Raw genomic sequence first — 25650 nt, 5'->3', positions numbered from 1 at the left:
CAGAGTGAAGCACCCCAGTCTCCTGCCACCATGCTGTTTGTGACATGCAGACAGCCACCACAGCTGTTCAGGTCTCTCTACACTTTGTTTCCACTGAAGAAGTCCTGTTCCAACTTACTTTTTTCTCTTGATTATCCACAAAACTACTTGAACTTTGCATTTTGGTTCAGGAGTATGACTTAATCACTGGTATCACTTTATGACTCCTCAGGAATTTTTTTTTTTACCAAAACTTTTTATTTTAGAATATTTGATACATTAACATGATTTTCAATGCATTAATAAAATATGTTACCAATCATTCTGTTTGTCAAAATTTTATTCACATCACCATAATCATTAAATTTCAATAAGATAATGAAGTTTGGAATCTATGTAAATCATAAAACATGCCAGGGACCTACAGCTGAATTTGAAAAACATTTTAGGTATTTCATGAATGGAGAGGAAGTCTGATGGCTTGATCATTTTGATGACCAACATGTATTTCTGAATGTCATCCTAGTTGTTGCTAAGCAATTGGTATGTACACATAAAACGACCCACAGAGTTCTAGAAAATCGAGAGTTGTACTTTCTGCTTGTTAGTCCTTAGCACTTTTTAATGCCAAATAAAACATTTTCTGTTATTTTCCCTGCTTTTCTGTTCAACTACTACAATGCTAAGTCTGGTTTATTAGTGAATACAGAGTATGGAGGGCTGAGCAGAGGTTTCTCTACACTCAGGAATCAATAGGAACATTTTCATGTTCTGTATGATCCCCAGTAGCACGTGGGGGAAGAAAAATTATACTGTGGCAAAGTAGATACAACCATATTCAGTAACATACTTTAAACTAATAACAAACTTACTTATCTTGGGCAGAAATGGCCTTTGTGTTTCTTGTGTTACTGAGTTCATTCAACCCTAGCACTTTTGCTGTAAATGGTTATGATTGTAATACTGGTCTAAATGAGAGCAGCATAAGTAATCAGAACTGCTCTGTAGGTGAATCTGGGCAGGGTGTTGGGACATTTCAGTGTTAGCCTTTGTTTGTTAATGAACCACTTCTTGAAAACATCACCTAACTTCTCTGAGCTACAGGCTTTGGAAAAGACATTTGTAAATGACAGGTTAGTTTAATAATCTTTAATTAATTAATAATAAAGCTGTCATGATGCTACTAAGGAATTCCATGTGTAGTGTGGTCTCAAAAAATCAAATTATGTTTCTAAGGTTTTGCTTTCTAGAAGCTATTTTATAGAACTTGTGAGAAACAAGTTTTCAAAAATATGACATATACACAATGGAATATTATTCAGCCATAAGAAGAAAACAAATCCTACCATTTGCAACAACATGGATGGAGCTAGAGGGTATTATGCTCAGTGAAATAAGCCAGGTGGAAAAAGACAAGTATCAAATGATTTCACTCATCTGTAGAGTATAAGAACAAAGGAAAAAAACTGAAGGAACAAAACAGCGGCAGAGTCACAGAACTCAAGAATGGACTAACAGTTACCAAAGGGAAAGGGACTGGAGGGTGGGTGGGAAGGGAGGGACAAGGGGGAAAAAGGAGCATTACGATTAGCACATATAATGTGTGTGTGGGGGCACGGGGAGGGCTGTACAACACACAGAAGACAAGTAGTGACTCTATAGCATCTTACTACACTAATGGACAGTGACTGAAATGGGGTATGTGGGGGGGACTTGATGATGGGGGGAGTCTAATAACCATAATGTTGCTCATGTAATTGTATATTAATGATACCAACATAAAAAATATGACAGAATTATGTATAGTTAGGACTTGGCATACATGAGATGTTTTGTTGTCTGAAATACATTTTCTTGTTCAGCTCACTAGTTCCACATCCTCACCCTTCCTCTTTTACCCGTCCGTCTGCTCTGAGTGATTTCACCCAATTCTATGCCCTCAGCTGGATGAAAACTGACAAACTTCCTTCCATTTTAGTCCTTCTTGAGACTGAGCTCCTCATTCTGAACTTCTCAGGGGAACTCATTTCATGACCTGCATCTCATACAAATCCACTCCCATTGCTGGTTAGTGACACCACCCTCTTTCTATTGCCCAAGAACTCCAATCATCTCTACCTCTCTGCCTCTCAGATCTGACACCAAATCAGTCACTAGCTATTATCAATTCGTCCTCTTTCAGCAATATTGTCCTTCCTTGCTCCATCACCCCATCATTTGTTTCGATTGTTGCTGCCCTTACTTCTAAAGAAATGACATACATAATTCGCCTAACTGGTCTCCCTGCCATTCTCTCTCCCTCCAATCCATTATCTTCATTGCTGTCAACAGTGATTTTTTTCCCCAAATAACACCACCACCACTAACAATGGAAATGCTACTTTTTTGCCTCAGTCCTTCCTCAGCTTGGCTCCCCGTTGCTTACAGAGCCAGATCTGAGCTCCACAGGCTGGATAGGAATTGGTATTGGAAGCTGAACCACAAACCACCCTATCGCAAACCCAGGCAGCCAGCACATCCTGCTTTTCACTCAGTCACTGCTTTACACATCCTGACCGCATAACATGCTCTTGCCCACTTTCTTTAGTAACGCCCTGTCTCTACTAGACTATTGGCTTCATGAAGACAAAGACTTAATCTGTTTTTTTAAAGTATTGTGCACCTCACACACAGAACACTGTCCCAATGTCGGTGATGAAAATATATCTATTGACAAGTAAATCAATATATCATCTCGACGACCTGCTCTAAGGCCACCTCTTCGATGAAGCCTGTGGCATCTCTGTTCAATTCTCAGCAAGGTGATTGCTCTCTTGTGGTTACAAATACACCAAATGTACCATTATTTTAGCACTAACATCATACTGAACAGGTTTACTCACATTTATGTCTCTCCTATTAACCTGAGCTCCTTGATGGCTGGAATACTCTTATTCATCCTAACTGTCCAGTTCATAATAGGAATTCAAAAGCTGTTTTATGAATGAGTGAATACGTGAGATGAATTAGATAGAAGCAGCAAAGAATGATTTGATTTGGCCTGGGATCTCACACATACACATCAATGAGGAAGAAGACACATAAATCACCCTATATAATGAAATGTTTCAAGGATTTTTATTGGTGAGATAGATATTAGGCTGGCTGGCTGTGCTGACCTTTAATTTACGTTTGTTACCATAGTTTAAAAAGACAGTGTGGCCCATAAAACAAAATAGTTCAGTTCTAAATCAACGAATTTGAGATTCTTATAATAGAAACACTGATAGATTTTTTACCTTTAATGTGCATCTAACTTCATTATGAAAAAGATTCTACTCTTGTGATAAAAGAACTGTGATTTGTGGATATTTTATTGTGTAAATATCCATTTACTTCAGTTGGCTTTTGCCTTCAGTCACCCCAGCAAAAATAAAGAAGAGGTTCCCTCAGTGGTATTTCAGATTTTTGTGCAGACTGAGAAAGAGGCAGAAGGTGAAATTATAATTTGATTAACTCATGACTCTTCAGATACAATGTATTCTGTCCATGCCCAGGTTCAGGTTCTGATGACTCCATTCCTAGAGTTCACACTGTGATGACCACTGTCTGTTCTAATCAAATGACATATGGAAGCCAGTGACTGCCTTCTCACTCGTTAAAAAACATTCATATGCCGCATATCTCGGGATGGGCAGAGCCCAGCAATTAAAAGCACAGATGGCCTGTTGGTAGCACCAACATTTCTTTAGAAACAAAGTTGGGAAATTAAAATGTAAAACAACACATTAAAAACTAGACACCTCAAGCATGTAATTGTATATTTATTTCTCTTTTTAAAGAACACTCCTTAATGTAATTCAATATACAAACTTAGTTTCACAGAATGATAATCCACTATATAGCACAGATAACCCAGATTTGTGTGTGTGTGTGTGTGTGCGTGTGTGCGCACATGTTGTTGCAAACCAACCAACACCCTTCCATTCCTCCGGACCTAAAAACAAAGGCTCTGCCCACCTTCCAGGCTAACCAAAACCCATTTCTGAGGGCTGTACACAAAAGCCATCATGCTCCCTCAAGTTCCTTTCCCTGGAAGGCTTCTTTTCCCCTTCCCCCTGAGATAGCCAGGAGCGTGACACTCTTCTGTCTTCAAAAGGGTAAAGAGGCTTCCCCTAAAGCTGATGCCAACCCTGTTGCCATGTGGACTGGCTGTGGTCTGTGTGCCCCTTCCCCACTCACATACCCCACTCCCCAGAGTCCAAGTGCGTCCCCTCTGTAGGAACCTTAGTTCCAGTCACCATCTTGTGCAGCAAGAACCAAGATTTCTAAGCCCAGGTCTTCTCCACGGGCAGCGCACAGCACTGCCTGCCAAGCCACCGGGCCGGCCGATAACCAAGCTCTACACAGTCACATGTGCTTTGTCACTTTAATTTTTAATGACACCCTCCCACAGGTCTGGGGCAACCTAGTGTCCAACTGAGTTACATAAAACTGTACCAGTGATGCACTTGTACATATTTACATGGGGCGGAATGTTTTCCCATATTTTCAGATGAGTATATAGATCAACATGTTCACATAAGACCAAATACTTTTAATATTATTTATAACTGATTTATAAAGCTTTGAAAAAACTCACAATAGCACATTGTTTACTTTAATGCTGTACGGTTCTATAAGTTTAAAATCACAATCAGCACTTAAGTTATAGTCAATCCGGCAAACGAGACAAAAAAAATTTACAAGAGTTAAGAACTGACTGATACATCCTTTATCTTTTTTGAACTAATGCATAAGTGCAGAATAAGAGACTCTAGGTTTAAATATCTTGTTTACAATATACATTTCTGTTCTAGTTACGCAGCAGTAAATCCCATGCTTCACATAGAAAAGCAATCCACAACATTAAGAAAAAATGTACAATTTATGAAACAAAGTAAATAAATATTAGTATTACAGAATCAGAGCTGTACATAAAAGCTGTTCAGTTTTAATCATATAAAAATATGTTTTAGTGCAACCTCACATATATATTGATGCTGTTTTGCTTTACATCATTTAGATCCAAGTGTCCAAAAAAGGAAAGAAATTACATTTATTACAAAGCAGATACACAAATTCTAAAATATGTACAAATTACTGCTAAAAAATGCTTATAAGAATATAAGCAAAGTAAAGAAAAGGCACAAACATCTGTACAATTTTAAAAGTACCAGACCCCATAGGTTAATTTCAAATTTTGTTTTGGTCAGGCTCGTGATGACTTGTTAATTTATCTAATTCTTCTGATATAACAAAAGTATATATAATAGCAAACTACTGTAACTTAGGACAGGCATGCTATAAACTTGATTACCTTTATTTCTAGAAAAACAGAAACAAAAACAAAATGGGAAAATGTGGAAATGACAGTCTCCATGCATCTTCAATCAATGCAGTTGACTCTTTTCTGATGCAGGCTCTTTGCCCTCCTCTGTGCTTGACGATAATTCTTTGCTGCCATGAAAGCCCGACTGTTTGTTATCCACACAACTCTTGCTGTAAAACGTGGAGTGAGCTAATGCAGTCTGTGATGTACCAGAATTGTCCTTTTCCCCATCATGCAAGTCAGGGTGGGCAGCTGAGGTGCAGGGCTGACCTGGCTCAGGTCCACTAAAGTGTCTCATGCTAACCTGTGCACCCTCCAAGGGTTTCTGGTGGGGCTCCTGCCCCTGCACTGGCTGATCCGCCCCAAGCAGAGCGGCCTCTTCTGTGGCAATCCGGAGGGAGGCAATGGCTTTTGTACAAGTCTGTATATTTTCCTCCTGTTCTCTCTCTGTTGCATTTAGACTGTCTTCTGATGTGCTCTGTTTCGTCAATAGCCGAGGAGAGGAGGGTTTGCTAGGTGGACCAGATGACTGCAGGCTGTGAGGAGATCCCTTCTCATGCTGCTTTGAAATAGCACAGGGATCCTTAGCAAAGGACTCGCCTGAAGCTCCTTTCTTCTCCTTAGAGCCCTCCACTGGCAGAGGCAATGTGGGTGGAGGATGTAAACCGGAGAGGGCCAGCGGCACAGAGTGAACCATTTGGATCCCACCAACTGGCACCATGGGGAGAGGAGCTCGCACTTGTTGCTGGGAGTGGAGTGGAAGATGACTGAAGACATAGTCATTAGGACCCGCAGGGAAAAGGCTGGAGCCCGGATGTTCATGAGCACCTTCTTGGTCTCCATAGAGACTGAAGTAGGGAACCTGAGGTAATCCTCTTCTTAAATTCTGCAGAGCGCAACAGAGAGCAACATTAGGACCCACTCCTCTTTGTGCTTAGGTCCAGCTATCTCATTCACTCACACGCTCATTCATTCAGCATACTTTAAAACTACTGAATCCTTTTACTGATTTTTCCTTTTTCAAGACAAAAGAGATTTCTCAGTAGTCCTTTAGAATCTTTGAACAATGCTGTTGACTTGTGAAAAGTTACTTTTGTTTTTAAACAGCAATGTGATAAAACATGCAGTGTATGTTCCACTAGGTACAGAGACACATTTTAGTTCTGTTTTTCTCACAGGAAAGAATGAAAAAAAAAAAGAAATGGATAATTACCAGAAGAAGTTTACCAAGCAAAAAAAACCCAGTACTTTTTAAATTCAGAAGAAAGTAAAAAGATTACCATCTGTTTATACGCTGGGCAGATTTTTAATATTTTTCTTAAGTGTTGATGAGTGTAATTAGAGTGCCAAGCCTGAAAATTGGCCTTTTTTTATTTAACTTTTCTACAGAAGATAAAATGGTGATGATTCCTCCAATGTGAAGACATTGGTTTAAAGGAATAAATTCCTGCTCAATTTATTCCCCAAGAGACTACCCAGGCAAAAGATGATCTTCTTCACAAATCATAAATCAAGGCCAGTGCTTATTAGGAAACTATCCATCGAGATAGTGAGTGTTAAATATTTCAAATAATGACAACTCATATTCAACTACATAGTTGGGAACCAAAGATGACTATGTCTTAACTCTTCTGTTTATGTTACCATTTCCACTTAAATATCTTCTTGGCAATTAATTAATTAGCATATTTAAAATTTGGGGTGAGAATTCCAGATTCTGGAATAGCCCCAGTCCTTAAAATGCAGAATATATTTTCCGTAATTGTTTCTGTAGCAAAACACAACTTAGACTGTGAGACTATCTGGTTTCAATTACTGAGATTTGTTCTTTTAGTGGATTGTCTACCTATTTGACAGGTGTATATTTATCTGGTGTTAAGATCTCAAAAAATTAAAATAAACTAAGCTTGTTTTATATGACAATCCATTAAAAGAACGAATCTCAGAATCTTCACATTCATCCCTTCTTCAGCCTCTGAACAAACTCTCAATAAGCCTTTTCTACTTCAGTTTGTACTCCATTTGCACCCCTATTTTGTGTCATAATTTGGCCCCTATCATTGTTAATATGGTGAACAAACTCTAATCATTCTTAAATCTCAGTAAGAAAAATCTTGGTATGGAAATATGAATAATGAATTCACATGTGAGTTGTGTTAAATGTATGTATATATGTTTGTGTGTGTGTATGTGTGTGTGTGTGTGTGTGTGTGTGTATATATCTGTATTTCCCATATACCAGATATATTACCCCACTCATCTTTTCAACAGTGTCATAGGTCCTCCAGAAACAAATGCTAAAAGGAGGCTGGTGTGCAAGAAGTTCATTGGGTGGCGTGGGACAAGCAGGGGAGCTAATGCATGGGAAGGTAAGGAGGAGAGGAAGATGTGGTCAGCTATGGCTGATCTGGGCGCTGCAGGGGAGAGCAGAGCCTTAGCTTGAAAACTGAGGCCTCTCCTGCTGGTGCCAACAGCAGGAGGCTGTCATCTTACTGCATTCCTTACAGCTGAATGGCAAGTTCTTCTGAGGACAGAAATCTGCTTGGCCCACCTCCCTGGCTGCCACAAACAGATTAAGAAACTGTGGCCAAGAGGTTAAGGGATTTGCTCAAGATCACCCACATAGCAGTGGACAGAACTAAATGTTGATGCTTTCATCAGACACAGTGTCCAAATATCCTATGTACTGAGGGCCAGGATACACTTTTTTTTTGTCTCTTTGCTATTTATCTACAAAACTTGAAAATGGAACAGGAAATTTTCTTGTTTAAAAAAGATGAGGCCAGAAACCATAAAATTTTTTCACCATTATCCTTGAGCCACACATATTAGAACCCCACCAAAAATTTACTAAATGAATGAATGAAGGACTCTAACTTTTTAATTCTATCTATCTACCTATGATCTGTTGATCTATTTTGAAATGAAATTAAGCAGAGGAATTAGGGCATAAGTAGCAGGGTAGTAGGACCCCAGTGATTGCATGCCATTTCCGCTGAACTTACTCCCAGACTGAACCAGATGAGGGTGTCATGCTGGGCCACAAGGTCCTGAGGATTCCCAGATCTATTTCCTCATATCATGTGAACATAGCAGCAGGCTGTAAATTCTCTAAGGATAACTAAACTGGGGAATAGCCCGAAGGCTCTACAATTGGGCTTCATAAATGGTAAAGTTTAACCATTCTCTTAAATATCCAGGTGAATCAGTATTTTAAAAATCTCGCTGTAAACTCAGTGACTAATAAAACCAATCTCCTTCCAACAATAACCTTTTGGGCATATATCCAAAAATAAGATAAACTTCCTTAGTCCACTCTTTCATTTCCTTTGCCTGAGCTGACTGTGAGTTGCTATTATGTTTTTAGTAACAGTAGTGTAACATTACTAAAAATGTAACACTACTGTTACAAGACAGTGAAAGGACCTTAGTAGTTGGTACTAAAGGCTAATTTTTTTGTGACTGCAGTTAACTAAATATGACTTAGCATCTCAGGAATACCACAGTCGCCGGCCACCTGGCCAACGCCAGAACAAGAGTTCATCTCACACTCTACCAGCATCATTGGGTCCATATCAGAGAAAGCATTTCATACCCCAGAGGTGGTAGCCTGCCCTCTGGGGGGTTTATGGCTCTCTATTTATGCTACAATGCCCTACATTCCAGAAGATCTCCTCTCCTTTCACCTTAGTATTGATGAGACACAAAAACCTGTGGAAATGTAGCTCTTTCTTAGCTTGCTAATTTATTAGTTTGGCAAATAAATTACATCTTGACTACAGGGCATGTCCTGATCTGTGGTAACTGCACCATGAGGACTGTGTCGATGCCAGGCCGTGAAAGGGGGTGTTGGGGCATGGGAGTGGGCCACAGCAGAGAGTGTTTCTCAGGTTTGAAAATGTCGACCTAAGCTTAGGATTCAAGGCGGTGGCAAGGTGAAGGGAGGGAGGAACCCGGCCGCCAGAGCAGGAATAAGACAGCTGGGAGCTGGCAGCCCAGCCTGCGGCTGTAAAGGGTGGTGCTGAAACCCAGAGCAAAGGGCAGAGGCCAGGAAACAAAAACTGTCATTCAAGCCAACAAACTTGAAAGGCACCATTCCTCTGTGCACGCTGAGTGTCCTGCTTCATTCAAATTTTAATCCTACACAAACTGAAAGCGACATCAAGGTCCACCATGCTATGGAGTGAGGCAGGATGGATGCTTTTCTATTTGGAGTAAAGCTACTGCCTAAGTTTAATCCATGATTGTTACTGTTGTCATATTTGTTAATAATAAGGATAGAGCGTAGAAACCTCTGAAACCTTCTCCTTCAGCTCTCCTCAACTCTTTGGACCCACCATCGCCCTGAGCAAGTGCCCTTGGCAGCAGGGCCTCCTGCATTTGGTCAGAGGTGGCAGTAATGGCAAGAAAAGCAGTCACGCCCATCAACACCTTTTATTTACCAGTACACTGAGGGGTCGTTCTCTCCTCTCCCAGTCCCTCGCTAGTTTCATATGTCCACTCAGTGTGGGTAAGGTAAGTAGGTTCTTTTCTTAAAAAGTTATTCAAAGTCAAGAATAATGCCTAAATTCTTATCTGACAAAGTTATACAAATGAATTCTAAATGTCTCTGAAAATGCCTGTCTATGCAGTCATGTCATTCCAAAGACTTCACCTTTTCTCCACATGTAAAGACTTCAGCTCGTGTCTATAATTAGTCAAGCTTAGAAAGCGCTTAAAGAGGCCTCACCTGTTACCAGCTGGAAATGCACCCCTTCTCTGATGCAATACTATACTTGGGGTAATGCCACAGCCGTGTTACTAACAATAGCATGAGAGAAAGATGTCTTCATTCCCTTTCCAGTAACCAAGTCTGCTCATCCTCACGTCAGACAGCCATTATAATGAAGTTCACACTAGCGCATTATCAAGAGGATCCAACGTGCTTTGACTTAGAGATTAGGAAGAGAAAGTAAATGATACTTACAGGAGGCCCCAGTACGATAGGTTCTGCTTGCAAATACTGCCCCATGGATAATGGTGGGTTCAGGTGTAAAGCCCTTCTGGGAGATGGCGCTCTTACGGTGGTCAGGAATCTTCTCTCTCTCCTGGGAGAGAGGTCTCTTCTTGCTGTGATGTCTTTCCCAGGTGACACTGGCCTCCTCGGGGACAGATGCCTTCTGGGTGAAACATCTCTCTGTGACATCTCTCTTCTCAATGCAGCTTCTTTTCTCGGTGAGAGATGTCTCAGGGGTGACAGATCTCTCCTGGGTGACAGATGTGTTCTGGGTGGTAAATCTCCTTTGGGTATCAGGTACCTCTTTGGTGAATTATCTCGGCAGGGTGAAGAGTCATATCCCGGTGAGGAATGGCGGCTTGAGGGTGAGAAGTCTCTTGGAGAGGAGCTCGGCTCTGAAGACAGCATGTACTCTTCGTCCATACAGCTAGGTATGTCTAACCTGTCTTTGTCTGGTTCCGAGTCCATACTTTTGCTCTGGAATAACCTCTGGTATTCTGTCATCTGAGTATCTTCACAGGAATCACTTGGGGTCATCAGCTGCGTGACCTGAATACTTGGCAAAGTCACCAAATAGCTGATCAATGAAGAATGCCCCAAGGAACTATCTGAAGGAACCCCATGGGGTACAGCGCCAACATTCACAGGCAAGGAGGAGAATCTAGGAGGCTGAGGACTAGTGCTTCTCGATCTTGTCTTTGGTGTCAAGTCTCCCTGATCATCAAAGTCATCGTCATCATCATCGTCGTCATCGTTATCATCTCCATCTTCGCCGTCTGATTCTTCGGCGTCTGAGAACTGATGGTCAGTGGAAATGCTGGACATGCTATGCTTCTCAGCTGCTTTGTGCAAATCTTCCATAGTTTCTGACCCAATTGAACAAAGATAGTGGAGATCAAAATCCAGACATCAAGGTTAAGAGCTAAGTGAGGTCCCCTTTCTTTCCAAAAGCTTTCTTCAACCCTCCAGCCCCTAGAGGTGGTTCTACCTCTGAATTCCTATTAACACTCACTGGGTACTTACTTGTGTGACCCTGCACTGATTCAAATCTTTTTATGTATCTGTCTGGTTTCTTCCCCACCCTACAAAAGGGCTCTAGAGCAGAGCCTTGTAACTCAGGTGTCATACTATCCAGAAAAAAATTTCAACAGATGGGTAGGGATGTTAATGATGATGCTAGAGGAAAAAGAAAAGTAAAACTCTGCCACTATAGGTAGAAACTTAAGTTTAAGTGATGCATCTGAGGAGGTCTGGCCAATGCTCAGGTTTGTTACTGAGGCTGATGGATTTTTTTCTACTAGATTTCCTCTTAATAGGAAAAATAACACATTACACTGTTTTTCAGATTACCTAAAAAGTTTCATGAAATTTAAGTCACTATCACATTGCAAGTGCAGTTAGATTTCCTTTATGGTTCTAGATAGAAGTATTTTCATAATAAGTCCTTTCTCCTCAACTCAGTCTGAACCAAAATGCATTTACTTCTTCTCAGTAGGTTTCAAACAATTCAATGTGTCAGTCTCTTTTCTATATTTCATATTTAATAAAATGAAATGTGATTAGTTTTTTTTAAAAATATATAAACTTCTTTTACCACCTTGGCCATAAAGCACCAGTGTGCATGAAGAAGTCAGTCAACTGAATTCTGAAATACCTGCTTCCTCAGTCTCTGTATCATCTACTGATGTCATGGAAACTCCCAACTCCAGGCATTTTTTCATGTGTGCTTTAGATTTCATATGCTTCGTTAGGTTTCCTGGAAAATATAGCCAAAGAAGAGAAATTAGTTGGTTACTGCAATATGCTGATTGCTTCAAAATTCAATGTGAAAAGAACTAACTTGAGATAACATGGACCTGTTTCTACCCACTGGCCCTTGTCTTGAACTTAAGAGGAACAGTCTGGTTTCTGAACACATCAACTCCTGAGAGCTTTGGCCCAATCTCAGGTTTTCTTTATTCTAGAACGCTTTAGAAGTCTACGGTCAACTCCTTTCAAGAGTAGGCTCCAAGCAAGACTGGGAAGCCCAGGCTTCCCTGGCTGAGAAGGGAGCTAATATTTTTGGTCCAGAGAGGCTGGCCTCCTAGGATGCCATATAAATTGGGTGACAAAAGTGGGGTCACGTCTCAGAGAAACTTCAGAATTAAACACTCTCATCGATACACTCACTGGACTACAGACCATCTGGCATTGATCAGATTTAGACTGACCTCCCAGGATCCTTACTAGTTAAAGGAAAAAAATATGCAAACTAATGTGAGGTCCAACCCTGTAAATGAATTCAGATATCCATACAAAAAGCTTAGCTAACTACTTATTCAGAGCATTAATCCCAGGATTTAGCATCTATCCATCTGACATATGTTAGCAAACTTTATAACAGCAGTTTCCAAAGTTCTGGAGCAACAATATTCCCTTTATATTTATCTTGAAACTCCCATCATTCTAAGAAAGGATAAAGTTTTATGTCAAATGTGTACTATGATGATATATATATAGAATTATATGTATGCATACATCATGTATATTTCTGTGGGTTTATGTAATTGCTATATGGAATGTGAGAAATTACGAAAACACTGATCCAATTACTTTTGACCTAGGATCTATGAAATTACATATATATACATATAAAATTCAGTAGTTTCACTGAATTCAAGTGGAAACACTTAGTCAGCTGAAATAGCTTGTAGGGCCATTTAGCTTACCACTGATGTAACACATAAGCCACAGTTCTAAACTGGTGCACTGTTGTTTATTATTTTACTTATATTACTTTATTATGTATTTAATATTTTACTTATTGCTTATATACTAGGAATTTTATGTGTTATTTTGGTAACTCCAAACATAAAAATATTTCCAGGCCCCTATTGCTCTTTTTTTATCTAAAAAATTTGAAAGATCTCAAAAATGTTTACAGACAGATCATCAAGAATTCTTAAATCTGTAAATTAATTAAACATATAATGGAAATCACCTGCTTCTTCAAGGGTGCACATAATCTACATATGTGGATGGGTGTGGATGCTGTGTATGTCAAGATAATTTAGTTAGATTGTGACATGTTTCTTCTCCTTTATTTTTCTCTCTGCCTGTTCCAAGCAGGTAGTCAGGCTTTGGGCTCTCATCCTTGGGGTAGGTTCACAGAAACCTGGCTCTGAAACAACCCCACTCTGGCTTTCTTTGGCTTATTAAAGTCTGGAACCTCTGATGGGATACAGCAGAGAGAGAGGAAGGGGCAGGGTGTGTGACGGCGCTGCACTGTCACAGAGGAGCACCGGCCCTACCAGTGTGCTCAGATCATAAGCGTTTGGACAACAGGCATTTTAGCCAGAGATGCACACTACATTTCCCAGAATGTTTTGCTCATTTTAAGACCCTGAGGCATTTGCACATGCTAGAAGGGTAACCAAGAAATTTCAATAACGGCCATGAATAAATTATTTCCTGCTAAAACTCCAGGACAATGGTTCACAGCCAAATTTAATTTGAATGTAAAGAAATCTAGAAATACAATGTTTCTACACATGCAGTGTTCCACACAGCAAGCTCTGCAGGCAACTCATATGCCCACTGACGGTTTGTCAGGACTGGCAGATTTGCAGTAATTCTTAAAACCAAAGTTTGTATTTTCCTATCTTCCCAGGGTGTCTCTCAGTAAAGTTCTGCATAAAAGGCTTGATTGTGCAAAGGTAGATGGTATTTAAAGGACCTTATGCTTGTCTCTTTTGAAATGCAAATGACACTCCCTTCCCCTTTTTTCCAGCTTCAAAGGAGGCATTCTTGTAATAGAGATGTACTTTTTTAATAAGGAAGAAACAGGTACGTTTAGAAGCTTACACATCTATACTTCTGCCAAACCAGTTAAGAAATTTAGAATTTGGGCTATACGAGCAAAATAGGTGCATATTTTACTATTAGATTATTTCAGTTTATATTTATTGTTTTTGATGTGCAGTAGAGCAGATTAATTGGTATGCAAATCTTCAGTTGAAACATTAGAAATGGCATAAGATTAGTGAGGAAGTGTCTAAAGATCCATTAGATCTGAAGTACTTCTGTTGTAAGTAGTGAAATGTATTTCTACAAAAGTCAAGCCACCTTGAATTCACTCCTGTTTGTATTCTGAGGACACTGGGCTTATGAACATTTTATGATGTTATAAAAGGATAGAAACAGAATTGTGCAAAATACATTTTTCATATACATCTACCTATTAAAAACATTCTTTTTTTAGAAAAAAGATAGAATAACATCTCAAAGCAGGCTCCTGTATGAGATTCACAGCTGTGGCTTGAGAGTAAGAACTTGTCTCTGTGCTGATAAATACACGGAACACAAACTATCAAATTTCTATGCATAATTAATGCAACTGTGGATGAAGGGGCCCACCTGGGAGCCTGTGGATCTCTACATTATTTATAATCCTGAAACTGACCACAGGCACATGTTTTCTTCCCCATGGTTCTTCTAATGCCACTGCATGGATTGCCTCCCTGCAGTATTTCCACACTGGGGCAGATATTATCTAGACCACATGCCATTTCCAACATGAAGTAATAGCAATAGCAATCCGGGCAATTCTTAGCCACTTCCTTCAGAGACAACTGGCCTGGACCTATGTCTACAGCTCTTAAGTCATAAAAGGGGCCTTGCTGTCTCATGTGCTTCCTTGGGTCATTTACCGGGGGAGAGAAAAGATACATTTCACAAACAACATCATCTTATTGTGGAGGAAAGTTAGTTTAGAAAATGATATTCAGGAATGAAAGTAGCCATAAAAATAGTATTTTTCCTAGCTGTAAGAAAGCATTTTTTCCTCTAAAAAAAAAAAGCAGACTTGTACCTTTTGTTTTGAAGGCGAAGTTACATAACTTGCACACATACGGCCGAACATCAGTGTGAGTGCGAATATGCTTTTTGAGCATGCTTGGTTTCTTACAGCGAATCCCACATTCTTCACAAATGTACTTTCCACGTCCACGTCCTCTGACGTATACATAATCTTCATTTGATTTATACCTGTTTAAAAAAGGGGAGTCTGGTGTGTTTTCAAATACTTTTAGCATGTTGTATATCAAACCAAAAGCAAATCACTTGCAGGGCAAATTTTTATGAAGGTCTTTTAGAAACAATTAGTCAACTTTGTTTCTCTGAAGCCTATAAATTTACACAGTAAATGCCTAGGAGAAGGAGATAACAGATTTGACACTGTAAACAAAATGTAATTTTTTTCTGTATGGAGCTCAAAATGGAATTAGTTCCCTTTATTAAGTGTAAATATATGGACTTGGGGTAGAGATGTTCAATTGGGCTTCTTTATAAGCTTCAAAGAGTTGTAGAGCTGTGTCGTACTACTTTTGGATTCTAGTATATTCTCCAAGCAAGAAACATCCAAAAAAGTTATCCAAAATATGTTATATAACATATTCGTCATGTTTTGTTTGTTAATATTACATAGTCTAAAACATGCATACACAACATACACATCCCTCTCAGTTTGCTAAAATAAGTATTTCTGATGGTAAAATTCTGCACTGTAAGTTTCTACTCTATTTCTACAATACTGGCATGAGAGTGCCTCAGAAATTTCTAGCTTATGCAGGCTGAAGGAGCTCACCAACTGTTGTCTACACATTTGATCTGTTTTTCCCAAGGACCATGAATTTGCACAAAAATCTAAATTTCAAGTGACTTCTGAAAGGTACTCTTACATAATGATAACTACAGATTCTATTTTTCAATCAAATTTCCATTGTTTCCAGAAGGATTTAATAGAGAAGTTTGAAAGGATATCTGATGTTATCTAGTTTAATCAAATCAGTTAGATGAACAAAGTCTTAGGTATACTCTGTGATAATCAATGGATGAACTCTTACCCATTACATTTTGTTTAGAATACAGTGAAACATGATCTATTCTAGAGTATAGTCACATTCCACTGAGTTAACTCAATGGATACCATTATCTCTTAAATCAAAGTAGGCTAGAATTATGGGTCTAATGTCATTCTTGGAAAGATATTCCTTTTGAGAGCTTTTTTTTATAACTTCAAAATGTAAACTGATACACAAAATGCTCTAATTCACTGTGGATTTACTTAAAGTCACTAGATTAATTTCTCTTTCTTTTTTTTTACATTCTGAGACCATTACAAACTTCTCTATTCTGTTTACCTAATCCATCACAGGGAATAAAAGTTCAATTTCATCCAATCCACTGATTATCAAGAGAAAACCCTTTCACATACTTTAATACCAACTCTGCTATGGATGCTATATAATCTTAACAATACTTTTTGGTAAGTAGCAATCCAGGTGAGAATTAAATAGTATCAAAATTATGAATGGTGAATTTTTCATATATTTTGCTCCTTTAAATCTTTCCCCTTTTACAAGAAATTTCCAACTTCAACTAGTTATTCAAAAGAATTTTGAACTTTATTTTGTATCTCACATTGTCTTTGTAATAAAGTAGTAAAACACCTTAAGGTTGCAAAGTGCCTTTCACTTTTTAATTTCACTATTCTCTGCCTCTAACTAGATGGAATTACCTAAGGAATACAAATAAAAAATAATAATTTTATAGAAAACTAATTTTCTTCATGGAAGGATACTATAAGCTTATTGTCGCTAATCATCGTACTTGGTGGAAAATACATTTTATCTCCAAGTAACATAGTTTTATCTTTAATGCCTTAGCTGATTAACTTGCTTCTGGAATGAAAATATAATAAAATTCTGTGTAAAACATAATTATATACTAGAAAAATCTATACAAATAAAGTATTTACTATTCAACAGTTCTCAAGACCCATGCATCTACTTGACACAAGAATTAAGGAATTTTGAAAAAAATAATCAAAATATATGTCAAATTTAATTACTATATCTGTGAATTAGATTATATAGGGGACACAGACACTTAAAAATTTAACTAGCAATACTTTTCTTTAAAGTTATCACTTAGCAATTGTCAAAATAAGAAGTGGTAACACGCTGCTTAGAATGAACACTTGGCCACCACCAGGTAGAAGTTGGGTCACAGATGAACTGATTGGCACAGAGCCCATAACACAGGGAAAAGGAGGAGGAAGAAATGGGCACAGTCCTTTTGGCTTATCAAAACTCAGCAATAAAACGTTCACATATGCTTCTTCACTTGTGTTCTTGGTTAATGGAGGTGGGCTCCCCAAAGCATACTATAACTGATAGTTTCACTAATCCAGTACAGGGCACTGTTATGAAAAGGTTGCTGAATGTAAGTGTTGATTCAGTCATAGGGGCTTCTCAGTCTCTGAGGAAAGATAAAATCTGTATTTCCCTCATTTCTTTCAAAAACTTTTGAGACAAGCTTCATGACTACATACAAGTGTGGTTTTAGTGGTAAAAATACTAGACAACCAAAGGGTGCCAAAACTAGGAGGGAACCAAATTTAATAATCTATCTCCAAACTGGTACATCTATATGAAAAATTGACATTTGCTATTGCAAAACATTCAACATTTTACAGTCAAACAGATAAAATTATTCAGTCCTCCAAATATAATAGGAATAAATTAATGCTCATGGAAATATGTAAATTACAGACTGTTGTAGAGATAAGGCTAATTACACAAATGTGGTTAATGTAGTTTGAAGTTTTAAAAGTTAATAACAGAAGTCTGGGATTTTTCCTCCCAGATGAGTGAATTGAAGATATATTTCTATCAAAATATAAAATTACACATTACACATACATGTAATTTTTCTTCACTGTACAGATAACAAAGTCATTGAACCTTATTACTTATGTTTCTACAACTCAAATTCAATCTTTAAAAAGAAATTCCTAAGGACAGGGAACCTGTCACAAATCAGGAGACCAGGGAGGCATGACAACTAAATGCAATGTGGTGCCTCGGCTTGGTCCTGGAACAGAAACAGGACATCGATGGAATTGGTGAAATCCCAATAACGTCTGGTGTTTAGGTAATAAAAAATAATGAAACAAACAAATAAGTTAACTAATTCCTGGGGATACATGAGTGTGCGTGATTGCATTTTGATAATCAGAGGATAAAAATGTGTCCATTAATAACACAAGTGCCCTTAAAATAATATTCAAGAATGAACAAACTTACACGACATCAGGAGTCCTCTCATTTAGTTGATCCCATACTAAATTAGGGGCGTGAAAACTTAAAGCAGAGGTTTGAACCATGTATTACAGGGACATTTTCAATGAAAGCAAGTCACAAAAGCAAGAGCAAGACTTATTATCTATTACTAGCAAGAATTCAGAAATGTGAATAGGAAAGGAATTCATTTCATGTCTCCAATCAGAGTAGATACTATTTTTCCCATGTAGACTTTCAGGACCATTTGCTTGGACTAATAAATGAATATTTTACATTTGCCGTTATGTTTCCTTACCCTCCTTCAAAGATTTTAATTCGGATTGGCTCAGTTTGTTTGGATCCAATATCTTTATCTCCATGAATATCTCCTTTCCCTCTTTCCTTTAAGATATTTCCCACTAGTTTCCTCTCTAGTTTGCTGCCAAATAAAAAGGATGCATCAGGTTTCATCTGTAGGACAAAAAGAGAGAGTTGTTTCAGATGCTTCCTCTAAGACACAGGGGAAGCCCACACATCTTGCTCTTCTCTGATCTCTGAAAATCAGCCTAAATTCCATGCAAACAGCCATGGGCTGGTTACATAAAATAAGGGACACTAGGGATCAAATCAGAGAAGATGACAATTTCTATAGAATAAATTCAACATTTTGCTTTAAAAAAACTATTAGCACTTACTCTGTGCAACATAAATAAAAAGCTTTGGAAACACATACTATATTCTGAGGGTAGCAATGAAAATGATTTCTATTTAAGGAAATGTTCTCAAAATTATTGAAGGGATATGGTAAATGAATTAAGTAAAACCTATTTTTTAAATCCTACATTTGCTTCATTAATAATTTAGCATAAATTCTCAAGTACCCTCTGTTAATATTTCTATAATTTTACATGTAAGGCATCAATTGTTCACATAAGAGCAGAGCCGCTAATCACCCGGAAAACTGAGCTTAGAGAGAAAAATTGAGAAAATAAACTTTAGTAGGAAGTATTGTCAGTGGGAACAAGCCCTCTGAGGTCTGCAAAGTTTGGTTCTGACACCCTGCCAGTCTCCTTCCTGATCTTTCGATGTCTGCTCCACATTCAGTGTTCTATGCCCTACGTCTTCATTTCACAATTCCCTGAATTCCTCAGATCCAAAGAAAAGTCGGTCTTCTAGGTCACTAACCCAGGTCAGAGGGGAGAAGACCCCGGGGGGGTCAGTCCCAGTAGTAGAGTTCCATTGTTCCCGGGTGAAGGAGGGCCCTCTTAACCAAGTGCACGGGCCCTTCACGTGACTCCCTCAGCTCTGACCTTCATTTCACTTGTATGGTTTCTACCTTATTCCCCTCACTACTTATTCTGCAAAGCCATCAAATCCACAACAGAGTGCTTTCAGAACCAGTATTTGTTACCTGAGTAAACTGCTTCCAAGCACTGGACGATGTAAGCTTGCCAGTTCCAGGTCTGTGCATAGCAGCCAGAGTATAAATTTCTGCGTTGATTTTTTGCTTGGACCTCAGAAGTGCCAGAGTGGTCTTGGTGTTCAATCCTGATGGGTTTGGGTTACAGGAACTAATGCACCATGAAGCATAAACCGAGGATTTGAAGGTGGCCTGTTGCACGTAATTGGGTTTTGTATAATTCAAGAAGCACCAACTCACAGTAGTTGTTGTCCGCAGACTGGGGAACTGAAGAATCTGCTGGAAGTCTGCCACGTCCGTGAATAGAAGAGTTGAGTCTGCCACCTTCCCGGTGGGGCCAGAGGCCATGTGGACCAGCACGCCAATGGGCAGCCTCTGGCCCTGGCCTTGCTCCTCGAGCTGACCGTCTCCTGGAGGCAGTGAGGAACTCTGTGGGCTCAAGCTCATATCAGATGCTGTCTCATCAATATCTAATTCATCTGAGGACTCTCTGCTCTCAGAAGGCCCACTGGACTTCTGCCCCAGAGAGGGTGCCCTGGAGCTGAGAGGGAATGGCTCTCTCAAGGGCGTGCTGGCAGACGGATGGTCTTGAGATGATGAGGGGGACAGTGAGAAGGAAGATGACCCAGACCGCGAGCCGTCCTTCGGCTCAGAAGCACAGCCTTGCCGAACCAGCTGGGGTTTTGGTGGGCGGGGCAGATCCTTTTTGATGTCTGAGCTGGTTAGTTCCACTGCGCTGAGTTCCTCAACAATCTGTCCGTACATCTTTTCTTCCTTGACCCTCTTCTGCTGCTTTGTTTCCATGAAGAGTTCTAAGCTGCTGGCTGGAGAAAGCATGCGCTTGCTGCCTCCTAAAGTGGCCACGCTGTCAGAGGTGGAAGGTAGACACAAGGGGATTGAGGATTCTAAGCCAAGGGGGAGGGTCTGAGGTACTTTCCAAATGGGGTATTTTTCCAAGCCTGCATGCTGCCCCAGCACCTGGGCAATGTTAAACCCTATCCCTTGCATGGCCGCATTGGTTACCAGAGTTCTTTGTGTCATATGCTCATCGACTTTGCATATGACAATTGCAGGACTGTTCTGCCCAAGGATCTGAGAAATGCTTGTGTACATCACGCTCCCATAGGACGGGACGTGCGTCTGGATCCTAACAGGAACCACTGTTCCCGGTAAGGACTGTAAAGGTCCAGCATTTGCCGAGGCAAAATCTTCTTGAAGAACTTGCTCAGCGGGAGTTTCAGGTGACTTAGTGCTCTGGTCCGATGGAAGCTTTGGAAGAAGGTTCTGCGAGTGTAGCCCTGATGTTCCTGAATAACAAGGGTAAGTTTGCTCTTTCGTGTGTGCGTAATCAGCAGATTTCTTTCCAGTGTGCTCTGCAATGTGCTCTAAGGGGTAGCTAGGATGAATTTCTGCCTGGAAAGAGGGCTTACCATAGCTCTTCTGAGGGTGTTGCACAAGGGGATGTGGGAAATGTGCCTGCCACCAGGGAGGCTGCTGAGCTGGTAAATGAACCATACAGACAGTAGGATATTGAAACTGAAACAAGGCATTTTGGATTGGAGAAAATGGAACAGTCTCTTGATGTGGAAATAAATGTGGCTGTTCAGACAAGTGCTTGCTTGTAATATAGGATGCTGGCTGTATCAAGGGATTTCTCAGAGATTCCTGACTGTCCATGTGCATGATCTGTTGTTGGGCCAGGTGGAGTGGCCCTGAGCTCAGCTGGGTACAAGAACCCACCACCTGTTTCCCTGGGTCCTCTGCCTGGAGAGGAGGCAGCAGAGAGGATGGGGCATGGTGCCATACGGCCCTGAGGCCAGCATGCAGGTGCTCCATCTGCTCCTGCTTTACGCTCAGGTCCATGCTGGCCTCACCCTGGGTGATCTCTGGGGAGCCACTGAAGGAAGCCTGCCGTACCAGAAAGCATTTCTTCCTCTCTCGTGATGGGGATAACGTGGAGCCTGATGCCCCGGCCACTGGAGCCTGGGACAGATTTCCATAATCAAATGACTTGCTCCGAATTTCTGGGACTTCAGTTGGGTGAGGGCAGGGCATCTGCTCAGATGAGCAGCGCCGCATCTCTTTTTGGTGGTGGTGGCCTGGGACAGACAATGAGTATGAGCCCACAGGGACAGTCAAAAACTCTGAATGCTTCCCAAACTCATCTTGCTTAGGAGGTGCAGCTAGCTTAATGGTTTCTTCCCTTTCAAAAGACATGGAAAAACTGGAGCTGTGGGACAAGTTGCTTTCCTGGCTGGGGCTGCGGGAGAGGCCTGTGCCTGTGGATTCAAAGCTGGACTCGCCCGAGGAGTGCTCCATGTCTGCAAGCCGCAAACGCTTCTTCTTGGGTGGCAACTTCTCAGCTGGGAGCTGGGACAGGGTCTCGCTTCTCTGAGGCCACTGAAATTCCTCCACAGGCTTTTCTGGCTCTTTGCTCTGGACTTCTTTCTCCTTCTCTGGTTTATCAGGTTCCTCGGTCACACGAATCTCAGGAACCTGAATGTTGTGCTGGCGAACCAACCTGGGCTGCGTGTGGTAGGACTGCTGTTGAGCCTGCTGAGAAGGGGGAGGTTTCCCCCCACTTTCCGCAACGTCCCCCAGTGGAGCCCACTCTGGACTTACTGGTGCTTCTGGAATCTCGCTGTCACAGGTCTCAGAAGGTGAGGAGGCTTTATCCTGTGTGCCGGCCACAAGTTCAGCTGACTCAGACCTCTCAAAAGAATTGGGTCGGCTCAGTGAGTTGGTGTGCTGAATAACGGATATCACATTTCCAGGAGGTTTCCTGCCCCCGAGGTCTGACATCTTGTCCAAATCAGTGGCTATGGGTGACTCCTCTGGCCCAAGAGATGGACTTCCAGAGTGCGGTTGGGGTCGACACAGGTCAAAGTGCTCAGAGGGGCCATGCAGAGGGTTCTCATGTCCAGCTGTGGCAAATCCACTTCTCACTCCTTCCTGTATCTGCAATTTGGGGTCATAATCTGAAGTCATTAAACCCACAGGTGTGCTTACAACACTGCTGCAAATCATGGGGGTGTCCTCCTCATCTCCTACACTCTTCTCTTTCCGGCGTTTTCTATTTTCACATGTAGTTCCAAACATGGTTGGCACTCCTTGCAATGGCACCGAGGGATCCATAAAATATTCTCCACCATGTTTTAAAGAGCTTAAGCAGGACACGTCCCTGTAGCTTTGCTTTGGTGTTTCAGAGTCTTCCCACTTCTTGTAGGGTTTCCGGCCGACCTCATAGTCATACCCACCCCTGTCACCAGGAATCAATTTCTTTTCCTTCAAGGATGAACCTGCAATACCCTTGGACATCCTGCCATGCTGTTCTGCCTCCGTGTGCCCCTCCTGTACTGAAGGCAGCTCAAAGGCAGCTTGTCTTCGTAACATGCGCTGAGGGGGCAATCCTACAGTCCCTGGATAGAACACATCATCGGGGCCTGTCATCCTCTCATCGAATGAGTGACTTCCTCTCAAAGAAGGAGGAATACTTAGATTCGTTGCTGAAGAGGTTGGCATCGAGTTGCTTCTAATGAGGGGTGGAGAGTCTAAAGGGGCTTCTAAGAGAATGGGGTTGCTGCCTTGGAAATTCGCAGGAAAAAGTTTTGCTTCATTCCTGATAGATGGAATAATCTGGGGTTGTCTGGACTCACTGTTGAATTTGCTGGATTTCAGCATGCTTGTTTGACTGGGGTCAATGTCTCCCTTGCTTGGGATCAGCTGCGAAATGGGATCTTCAAACATTTTGATGTCTAGCCTGGTGTTCACGTGAGGTAATGATTCCATCATGCCCTTCCTGCCCATCGTGGCACGCTCCTGATTTGTGGTTGTAACACTGAGTGTATTTCTGGGACTAAGCCGGCAGTATTTTCCAAAGATGATTTCTTCATAAGACTTTGCATTTGTGTTTGGAGGGCTGATTTGCTGCTCTGCACTTTCTGAGCGGGAAAAGTAACCGGAATCAGTGCTGCCTTTACTGTGCGGGCTCAGAAGGTTTAGAGATGGCTCAGAGTCTTGTCCTTTTTTCTCTGACAGTCTTAGTGCAAGTTTCTGTTTAACTGTGTGAGAATCATCAGCCTTAGTAGTTAAAGATGGATTTGGTAGCACATCAGAGCCAATATACGGAGAGCTTTCGCTAGGTAAAGGAATCCCACTTTTGGGGATAATCAAAATCGGCACCTTCATTGGACCTCCCAGCGATTCTTCCAATGACCCATGGTAGCTGCCTCTGCTGGCAACATCCAACGGGACTGGTGGGCCAGGACTCATTTTGTCAGAAGCCTCAACAAATAGAGAACTCTCCTCATCTGTGTCTGTGCTCTGTTCACCGTCTGAATGTATTTCCGCCTCTACATCAATAAAACCAGCCTCTAGGTCCAATTTAGATACAGCTGATTCTGTGAAAGGGACTAGACCTGCCTTAATTGCATGGGCATGTGACTTCCTGTGCTTATACAAATTGCTCTTTGTCTTGAAAGAGAAGCCACAGGGTATGCACGGATACGGCCGCTCGCCGGTGTGGGACCTGATGTGTTTCTTCAGTACGCTTGGTTTGGCGCACGCCCTGCTGCAGTAAGGGCAGATGTACTTGCCGGGCTTTTTGGGTTTATGCTCTTTCTTGTGAGCATCTTCTGCCTGTTCGATGCTTTTCTGGGAGTATTGGCTGTATGCAGGATTCAGACTTGAAATCTTTTTTCTAGGATAGCCACCACTGTGGCCATGCAGAGGAAAAGAAAATAAGTCCTCGGAGGCAACAGAGGGCAAAGGGCCAGGGAAAAGCCATGGAGGGCCTTCGAGGCTCTGGTGGGGCTTGTTGCTGTGCATGAGCCCCTGTGGTAACAAGTGCTGAGGGAAAGAGAGTGAGTGTTGGCATGAGTAAGGACTTGGGCGGTGTGGCGGGTATTGCTTCTCTGTGACTTGCTGTGCTGCTTCCCCGGGTGAGCCCAGTTTCCCAGAGCCAAAGAGTTGTGCTGAGGCTGTGTTTCCAATTTGCTCAGGATCTATCTGCGGTTGCCGCTGTCCTTCTGGACTGCCAAAAGTGCTCATCTTAATAACAGCTGATTGCTCCTGTCTCCATCTACCTGATGCTTTATCAGTTTCTCCAGACCTTGAGGTAGCTTTTTGTCCTAGAGCTGTGTCCCCAGTGTCCATTTTGTTACACAAGGTCTTAAGTGCTAGTCCTCTTGAAAGCCGTGCAGACTCATGGAGTGCCCTCAAAGCTGTGCTTTTCAAAGCCTGCTTGTTTCCATGGTCCAGGGTGTCTGCAGACTTGCTGAGTGCTCCTGTTCTTTGGAACCTTCCACATCCACCCCGTAGTCTCTGGGCATTAGATGGTAATGTCCTTGGGCCACAGCTACAACACAGTTCTCTCCATTGTAGAAATGTCCATAAGCGAAGTGCAAATCTATAAGGATGTCTTATGGCATTTGTATATTTTCAACTAAGATGAAATCGGGATGATGAATAATAGCCTAGGAGAAATTCTGCCCATCAACTAGAGCAAAGTTCAATTGCCAGTTTCATTAAGAAAAAATGATCTGAAAGAAAAAGCAACACAAAGAAATTGTCACAACAGTTATCGTGTAAGAAGCCATAAACCAATCCTAAAATAATGAGCCTGAAATTGGGTAGGTTGAAAGTGACTTTTATGCCAAGGGACTTGTTTTCTAGCTGCTACATCAATTCCACAACTAAAGGATATGAATTTTAAACTTGGCTTTTAAGTCATAGGCAAAAATCTCAATACTTGGATTTTGGTCATCCTTTTAAATACTCCTTAACTTTTGTTAGAAAAGTATTT

The 25650-nt window shown here is 41.0% G+C and overlaps 1 protein-coding gene across 1 annotated transcript; it reads right to left on the bottom strand.

Annotated features, from left to right (window-relative positions):
* Positions 1 to 3767: 3767 nt before the first annotated feature.
* HIVEP2 (HIVEP zinc finger 2) lies at positions 3768 to 25283 on the bottom strand. Its single transcript, XM_036906826.2, has 6 exons — positions 19839 to 25283; positions 18744 to 18898; positions 15175 to 15350; positions 11980 to 12081; positions 10296 to 11191; positions 3768 to 6215 (listed from the first exon to the last, which is right to left on the bottom strand). The coding sequence occupies exons 1-6, from the start codon at positions 24999 to 25001 to the stop codon at positions 5391 to 5393; spliced, it is 7317 nt and encodes a 2438-aa protein (XP_036762721.2). The 5' UTR covers positions 25002 to 25283; the 3' UTR covers positions 3768 to 5390.
* Between the last annotated feature and the right edge of the window lie 367 nt (positions 25284 to 25650).

The sequence above is a fragment of the Manis pentadactyla genome, chromosome 12, assembly GCF_030020395.1.
Source record: "Manis pentadactyla isolate mManPen7 chromosome 12, mManPen7.hap1, whole genome shotgun sequence".
Lineage (NCBI taxonomy): Eukaryota > Metazoa > Chordata > Mammalia > Pholidota > Manidae > Manis > Manis pentadactyla.
This window is presented reverse-complemented; position numbering and strand designations above follow the sequence as displayed.

Excerpts from the sequence above, each read along its gene's own strand:
- HIVEP2 (XM_036906826.2), bottom strand. The coding sequence starts at position 25,001 with ATGGACACTGGGGACACAGCTCTAGGACAAAAAGCTACCTCAAGGTCT. Across the intron at positions 15,351-18,743 it reads ATTAAAATCTTTGAAGGAGG|GTATAAATCAAATGAAGATT; the intron begins GTAAGGAAACAT and ends TTTTTTAAACAG. Across the intron at positions 11,192-11,979 it reads TACAGAGACTGAGGAAGCAG|AAACTATGGAAGATTTGCAC; the intron begins GTATTTCAGAAT and ends CAATTGGGTCAG.